The 8,418-nt window shown below is 44.9% G+C and overlaps 1 protein-coding gene across 7 annotated transcripts in view; it reads left to right on the forward strand.

Annotated features, from left to right (window-relative positions):
• PALM (paralemmin) overlaps positions 1-7,670 on the forward strand; it is a 102,132-nt gene extending 94,462 nt beyond the window's left edge. For 4 of the 7 annotated variants that reach the window (XM_087702337.1, XM_087702330.1, XM_087702322.1 and 1 more), the window contains 2 exons: positions 353-484; positions 6,168-7,670. In XM_087702337.1, the coding sequence (XP_087558463.1) occupies positions 353-484; positions 6,168-6,730 (695 nt within the window). In that variant the 3' untranslated portion in view covers positions 6,731-7,670. The remainder of the gene's footprint in view (positions 1-352; positions 485-6,167) is intronic. The other 3 variants (XM_087702352.1, XM_087702357.1, XM_087702345.1) reach the window with 1 other exon arrangement.
• The last annotated feature ends 748 nt before the right edge of the window (positions 7,671-8,418 follow it).

Consider the following 8,418-nt stretch of genomic DNA (forward strand, 5'->3'; position numbering starts at 1 on the left):
ACCATTTTAAAGTTGCCAAGGTTGAAAAGCATCAGTTTACACATCGCCCATGAGATGCCATCAAGGAGAGCAACAGGTGGGCTCTGCCAAGAATTTGGGAAAGCAACACCTCAGGTGCTCTTTGGTGTGATGCTCCTTGGAGCTCAAAGGCCTTCGCTTGCCTTGTGCATCGCTTCGTCTCTCTGCCTCTAATGCTTTGGGCCTGTCCACAGGTACCCCCAGCTGCCCTGCGCCTCCCACCTCCTTCCCTGCTCGTACCGAATGCTTTATTTCCGAGCTCAGGGAGGGACAGGTCTGTGGGCGGAGGGGCAGAAACGTTCTTGTTGCTCACTGTGTCCTGTTTATGTCCCAGCTATGTACTCTGTAGAGATCACTGTGGAGAAGGACAAACTCACAGGGGAGACCAAAGTCCTGTCCAGCACCACTAGGCTGCCCAAAGAGAACACAGTTCAGGGAGTCAAAGTGTACGAGGACGAGCTGAAAGGTACGCACTGGAAGGGAGAGTCCACAGACAGACCAAGGATATGTCTGGTCTCCTGCAAACAACTTTCATGCGCCCTGGGACTCAGGTGGAGTCCTGAGCAGCACATCGTATTGACTCAAGAAGACCTGGCTTCCTTCCCACAGCGCAGCGGTTGGAGGTTGTGTTTGGGGTTGTTTTGGGGGCGCTGATGGCGCAGAGATTCAAGGGCGGTGCAGATAGTCCTTTAGTGACAGTTCGAAGTGACGAGGACACTGAAAAAATTTACTTGACTATTTCCCCCAGACTTTAGGATTTTTGAAGCGTTCCCCACGATCGTGGGATCAAAATTCAGACGCTTGGCAATGGGCTCACATTTGTGGCGGTTGAAGGGCACCAAGGTCGTGGGATCAGGTTTTGCGACCTTCTGACAAGCAAAGTCAAGGGGGAAGCACAGATTCACTGTGCTGGTTGGATTAGAGCAGTGATGGCTAACCTTTTTCTAACGGTGTGCCAAAATTGTGTACGCGCGTGCCAGTGGTGGGTTTCAAAATTTTTTATAACCTCTTCTGTAGGTGTGGCCTGCTTTGTGGGAGTGGCTTGCCGGCCATGTGACTGGGTGGGAGTGGCTTGGCAGTCATGTGACCGTGTGGGAGTGGCCAACTTGTAGAATGTGGTGAAACTCACTTAGCAACGCTCTTGCTTAGCAACCAAAATGTTGGCTCAGAAACTCTGGCATTTGAAGCACGCAAGTCTTAAAGCTGTCAAGTTACAAGACCCTTGTACCCCTAACCCTTTAGGAAAAAAAACCCAGGGGTCTTCAAATTTGACACTTTAAGACTTGTGGACTTCAACTCCCAGAATTCCTCCTCCAGTCATGTTGGCTCAGGAACTCTGTCATTGAAGTGTGCAAATCTTAAACCTGTCAAGTTACAAGACCTTTGCACCCCTAACCCTTTAGAAAAAAACCCCAGGGATGTTCAAACTTGACAGCTTTAAGACTTTAAGGTTTAGATAGGACTCTTAGAGGCAGGCGGGGCGATTGGTGAGCCAGCCAATCATGAGCGGCAGGCAGGACAAGCGTGGTGCGGAGGGCGGGAAGGAAGCTGGAACCGGTTTTAAACAGCACGGTAGATTTGTGGAACTGGCAGGAACCATCCCTGGCGCATACCCACCCAAGTGGGCATGCATGAGCGCCCCCACCATGCGGGGGGGGGATTTTTGCCCTCCAGGCTTTCCTGAAGCCTGGGGAAGGCGAAAACAGCCTCCCACCCACCCCCGGTCCTCGGGGGGAGGCCTTTCGCCCTCCCTAGGCTTCAAGAAAGCCTCCGGAGCCTAGGGAAGTCAAAAAACAGGCCCAACGGGCCAACCAGAAGTTCAGAAACAAACTTCTGGTTGGCCTGTTGGGCCTGTTTTCCCCCTCTCTGGGCTCTGGAGGCTTTCCTGGAGCCCAGGGAGGGTGAAAACGGCCTCTCCCGGCCCTCCAGAAGGCCAAAAATCAGCTGGCTGACATGCACAATGCACACCGAGATTGTGGGCTGCCGTGCCAGCAAATATGGCTCCGCATGTCACCTGTGACACATGTGCCATAGGTTCGCCATCCCAGGATTAGAGGAATCCCATCTCTTTCCTTATATCCATGTTGCTTGCACTGTTTTGGCACGCAAAGTAGAAAAAAACCTTTGCAAAACCATTCTGTATTCAGGAGGAAGGCTGTCTGCTGGAAATATGAAGACAGCTCAAAAGCCAAGACTTCCTGTGAATAGTCATTAATATTATCCCATTTACCCAAATGAATATCATAGTCTAATTGACTGGATGTTATCTCCAATTGCTTAGGTCCTACTTAATGACCCGAGTTATGGAGATTTTGCTATAAAACGTCTTTTACAGTAAATTTAATATTTATAAATATTTGGTGAATCTTTTTCACACTGTGCCAACATTGTAATTGGTATTAACAATTAATGTTTAATGCTCCATTATTTTTCAGCCTTAGTATATAAATTATTGTATTCAGATATTTTCTCCCAGAGTTTTTCAACAATTCAGCAGGGTTCCTTTCTGTAATAGCGGTGCCTGTGAGATCATGTTCCTAACAGTTTGCATATTGAAACCTCACAAAATTTGGATCTCATTATGCAAGCTTTTTTCAGACACTAAAAATCCCAGTCGGTGTTTTTTGTGCAAACAGTAAAGTTGAACTTTCCATATAAATCTCAATGGGCATTTTTTGCAGTTGTGTTGAGAAGATTGAGATGATGATGATTTTAGTCGAGAGCCGAGGTGGCGCAGTGGTTAGAGTGCAGCACTGCAGGCTACTTCAGCTGACTGCAGTTCTGCAGTTCGGCTGTTCAAATCTCACCGGCTCAAGGTTGACTCAGCCTTCCATCCTTCCGAGGTGGGTAAAATGAGGACCCAGACTGTGGGGGCGATATGCTGACTCTGTAAACCGCTTAGAGAGGGCTGAAAGCCCTATGAAGCGTTATATAAGTCTAACTGCTATTGCTATTGCTATTCTAAAGTTTTTAAGTCTCCACAGGTGTCAGCACTTTGTCAACATTGGTTGATTTTTCAAGCACTAAGCAGGGTCATAACAAATCACAATACAGGTACTATTCAGGTGGGAAATCCCTAGGAAATTCTGGGGCAATAGGCTATATCTGTGATGGCGAACCTATTGCACGGGTGCCAGAGGTGGCACGCAGAGCCCTGTCTATGGGCCTGCACACCTTTGCCAGCTGCTGGAGCACCGGAGAACGGCATGAAAATGGTCAAAAATGGCTTTAAAAACAGGCTGGTTTTGGCCGTTTTTCAGGCCATTTCTGGGCTGTTTTCACACCATTTTCTGGCTGTTTTTAGCCATTTTGCATGCTGTTTTTAGGCTGCTTTTGGCGCTCTGGCAGAAAAAGAAAAAATGGCCTGAAAATGGCCTGAAAACGCCCTGAAAAACAGTCTAAAAATGGCCCAAAGAACGGCCTGAAAAGGGCCCCAAAACCAGCCAAAAAACAGGCATGTGCTCTCCAGCCAGCTGGCCTTCGGCTTTCCAGCACTCTGGCACAGGTGCATGTACGCACATTCCAGTTTGGGCACTCAGTGCTGAAAAAGTTCTCCATCACTGGGCTCTATGGTGGACAGTTCAAAAAAATCTGGGAAGAAAACAATCAATTCTAGGGCATTGTGTGATCATAAGTAGGAGTTATGTTCAAATAACGAGCACTTTTACCCTTTTTTTCCCCCTTTATCAGTTTAAAAAACTTAAGTCACTTTTTACATTTTCTGCCAGAAACACTGTAAGCCCTCCCCAAAATGTTCCTTCCTTTTCTTATCTCCCATTCCAGCGTGGAGAACAGAATCATGCAAGGGGATTGTTGTTTATTTGTTATGAAAGTGCAGGTCAAGGAATGGATAAGAAGGGCAGTCGTGGTTGGGAAAAAAATCCCTAGAATTGTTTTGACCCACTCATTTCCTCCACTTACTGCTTTTGCTTTTTCTGCCCAAATTCAACATCCACTTTTGTGCACCTAAAAAAAAAAGCATATTTATAATAGCTGGGTATAAGTGGCTTTTCTAAATCTTCCCCCAAATCTGTGGATGGATGCTTGCTTCCGCCCCCCCCCCCGCCCCCCGAATTTATCCGGGGGGGGGGATCTCCAACCGTTTCTCAAGAGAAAAATTCTGAAAGAGACACACAGAAGATGTTGCTCACTTTGGATTGAATAACAAGGAGGATTGGGTGGGCTTCAAAAATTTTAGCAAGGGGTTCTCTGGCCGGTTGCTGAGTGGGCGTGGCCATAGTGGCCATGGCCCTAGTCAACCTCCTGCACCATGGGGGGGGTGGTGCGTTTTTTGCCCTCCCTGGGCTCTGGAGGCTTTCCTTGAGCCTCCATGAAGGAGAAAACAGCCTCCCCAGGCTCTGGAGGCTGGAAACAGGCCTGTTTTTGGCCTTCCGGAACTTCCAGAAGGCCCAGTCCCGTCCCCCTGAGTCTCCACACACACCCTGCACTTACCTGCGTCCAAAATGGGCCACGTGGGGACACCTGGGAGGGGAATGGGGAGTGGTGGGCGGGGCCAGCCAGGGGTGGGATTTGCGGGTTCTCTGAAATGCACAGAATCTTAGCCAGAGGTTCTGTTGAACCACTCCAAACAGGAACCCAGAGAGCTTGCAGACTGCCATCAATATAATGGAAGACAGAACATTCATACATCCTTTTTGGCTTCCCATGATCACCCCCATTTTCACATTCTCATCTCTTAAGGAAAAGTGAAGGTGTGAAACCTTACAGTATAAAGTAAATGTACACTTAATTATACATGTATGAACTGCAGCTAGAATTGTATTTGCACAAAACTGGAAAATGGATGAGATCCCTATTGATGAGAATGTGATTAGGAAAATATTAGCATGTGCAGAAATGAATAGACTAACGCTTGCAATAAAGGAGAAAGAACAAACTATATTATGTGACATGGGAGCTAGTTTATGGATGGTTGGAGAATAAAAACAAAAAAGTGATAAATAAATGGAGATCAGTGAAATAATATATGTTAAGATAGGGAGGTAAGCAATATGATGATTCTTACTAATATGATTGTTAAGATTATTATATCAAATAGAATTATTATATTTTATTAGTATATATGTTAAGAGGGAGAAATGAATAGAGCTATAATGCTGATTTTTATTATTATAAAATTAGATATTATTATCAATATAATGAATAGTGTAAATTTTGACTGTAATTGCAGTCATTTGGACCTGGATGACACACTGTTTAATGGAAAATAAAATGTTTAAATATTTTAAAAAGAAAAAAGAAAAAGAAAAGAAAAGAAAAGTGAAGGTTCTTTTCATTGAATTTCTTGGGAACTGGCCTGCTATTAGTATACACACAGAGAGAACCAAAACACTTGAGTAAAGAACAGGTAGGTGTGGTTGGTATTTGAGGTGCTTAACCGTTGTTCTGTCAAAGGTCTATGAGATTTATCAAACCCCTGCAAAATAAAAACCCATTCTGCTTTAAAGGACAAATTCTTGGCATTTTTGAGTCTCTAGTGCCACTTCAGCATCTCTTAAGATGCTGTGGAGATTCCCAGTCATTCAAAGGTGTTTGTCAAAACCCAACTGTACTTGTTTTCCCTTTTCCTTCAAAAAAAAGTCCAGTTGCCTTTTTAAAAGCACCTTTGGGAGTAGAAATGTAGTCGAATGTAGCCCAGAGTTGCGGGAAAGAGGGGCTTTTCCCCAGAGATCAAAGAGACAATGAAGCTTAAAATCTTTGGTATACAGGAAGAGGACGAAGGCGGACACCCCCCCCCCCCACACACAGCACTTCATATGGTGATAGTTATGTAGATAATTGATTTAGTCTAGCAAGATTTCGGTCTATAGGTCAACAATGATGAGGAAAGTACTCTGAACTAGCTCCTTGGTTCTTTCTTGGTTCTATGGGCTTGACATTAATCTTGCCAAATTAATCAATTACCTGCATACAAGATGTGTTCTATGAATTGCTAGGTGGGGGTTCACCTTCACCCTCTTCTTACATATCAAAAACCCCAAGCTATGTTGTCGCTTCCTCCCTCCCGCAACAGTAGTCTACATTCCACCACAAGAAACAATGATATCTGCCCCTAAGTCATTTTTGAAAGCAACAGTGAAGATCTGGTCAAGCTTCTCATTGTGCATCTTCTCTATCTTCTCTTGCAGTGGTCCATGCAGTCCGTACCGAAGATGGGGCTATTGAGAATGGTGTCCACCAGCTCAGCTCATCCGAAGTGGATGAGCTCATCCATAAAGCCGACGAAGTGACCCTGAGTGAAGTCTCTGAGAAGGCTGCCAAAGAGGCCCAAAGCAATCTCCCAAGCCAGAAGGTCACTCCCCGGAAGGAAATCACAGGTGTGCAGGCTAAACCAATGGAGAGCCCAAAGCTTGCGGGTGACGGGCCAGAGCCTAGCAAAGAACAACCCGTCACCATGATCTTCATGGGCTACCAGAATGTGGAAGATGAAAATGAGACCAAAAAAGTGCTGGGGCTGGAAGGAGAGCAAATCAAGGCCGAACTGGTGGTGATAGAAGATGCTGAGAATAAACAAGCGGGAGACCACACAGCAGATCATGCCCCACCTAATGGCAGCGCGATGGAACCCTTGACTCAGAAGGAGGAAAACCAAGTTGGAGCACAGCCATCGGCCAATGACACGGACCCCAAAGGAGCAGACCAGGATCTTGACGCGAAGAAACAGCGTTGTAAATGCTGCTCGGTTATGTAAGAGGCCCTTGCCAAGCCCCTCCCTCAACTGTACAGCCAATCAGGACTGCCTTTTCCCATCATTCTCACCTGGACTCCTTGACTCCGCCTCTCCAGTCACCTTCTCAGTTCTACAAAGGTCTGAGTTCAAAGTGTTGCTATTTTTACTTAACAAGATGTGCTATTTGCATCCCCCAAGGATGTTTTTCCCCCTTATTTTCAAGTGACTGGGGGAATATAAGTGCAGTGCTGGTGAAATCATGTAAAATAGCCAACAATGACACTAAATTGCCAGTCTGTTTTTTTTCCCCTGCCTCCATTAATTCCTTTATTAATTATTTCATAAAGGAACAGACCCAAAATCTAATGATGGAAGTGATCCAATCAGTCCAGTCCCTGTTCTTTCTTATTTGGACATTTTAAATTGTAATGGTTGACTATACACGGAGACCTTTTGATTAGAAACGAAAAAGAGTGAATGCTTCCCCACAGTTCAGCCCTGTTTCCACTTTCTGAAATGTTTAAAGAAAGAAAATTAATTGATCAAGAAAGGAGACTCACGATTCTTGGTTTCCTCTTGAAATTTCTGAATCTTTTGAAATCCAATTATCTTTGATATCTCCCAAAGTCCTTCACATCCTAATTTCCTTAAGGATACTGGTAACAAAAATCTGTGAAGATGTGAAGATCAGAAAACTATCGAACAAACCAAGTTTTTCACAAGTTTTAAAAATACGTCAACTCATTTTTTTTTTGGTGCACCACAGAACTTGGTCCTGAACCAAAGTATCCAGATGTTAGAAACATCTTCGCCTCCAAAATAATTCCATGACATCTTCACAAGAATTTATTGGCCTTCCCATCCTGTTGATTGCAGGAGCTTTGACAAGGATGTAATTGTTGAGCTTTAAAGCTCTGAAAAAGAAAAAACTGGGTTGATTTTGTATGTTTCCCCCCCAAATGTTATGATGACAGATACTCTGGACTATAAGACTCTAGGGCTATAATTGATGTCCAAGTAGACTTTATGATTCAGTGAACAATCCCAGTCGATAATAAGAATTACTGACGCTAAATGTATATTTTGTGGCTGCTAGACCAGTCTTCCCCAACCTAGGACTTACACATTGGACCATTTGGCTACAGATGATGGGAACAGTCATCTAACACATCGGAAGGGCATCTAGATTGGGGAAGATATGATGGATTCCGTCAGTAGAACAGAGAGCTGGGCTGGGCTGTCAGGTGCTCAGCATCGGACAATGTACCTGCAAATAGTTAAAAGAGTAACAGGTAGAAGACCAGCCCAATGAAAACCCCAGGCCAGACTGGTGGGGGGAATGGGAGGGTCAAAGGCTTCCCTGTTAGAAGTGGCAAAATGCATTTAAAACCAACAGTAAGCAAAGACACAGAATGGGATATCATTTGGAGGCAAAAAGGAGAAATTCTCAGCCATTGGCACAAAGTGAGTAATAGTGGAACTGTAGAATAGATAGAATTGGTGCTAGCCAACTGGCACTATGGCTCCTGATAAGCTGAATCACGGAGAAAGGTCCCTGATATCAATTTGGGGGTTGGGCATTGTTTTGAAAGTACTTCCTTCTCTCTGCTTCCCCCTTAAGTCCTTTAAGGGAAAAAGTGCCCTTGGCACGATTAGATATTTAAACAACAAGTCTTCTCTTCCCTCCTCCTCATCTCTATCTGGGCCTT

The sequence above is a fragment of the Thamnophis sirtalis genome, unplaced genomic scaffold (assembly GCF_051295495.1).
Source record: "Thamnophis sirtalis isolate CommonGarterSnake01/CBP01778 unplaced genomic scaffold, rThaSir2_p1.2 scaffold_1, whole genome shotgun sequence".
Classification (NCBI taxonomy): domain Eukaryota; kingdom Metazoa; phylum Chordata; class Lepidosauria; order Squamata; family Natricidae; genus Thamnophis; species Thamnophis sirtalis.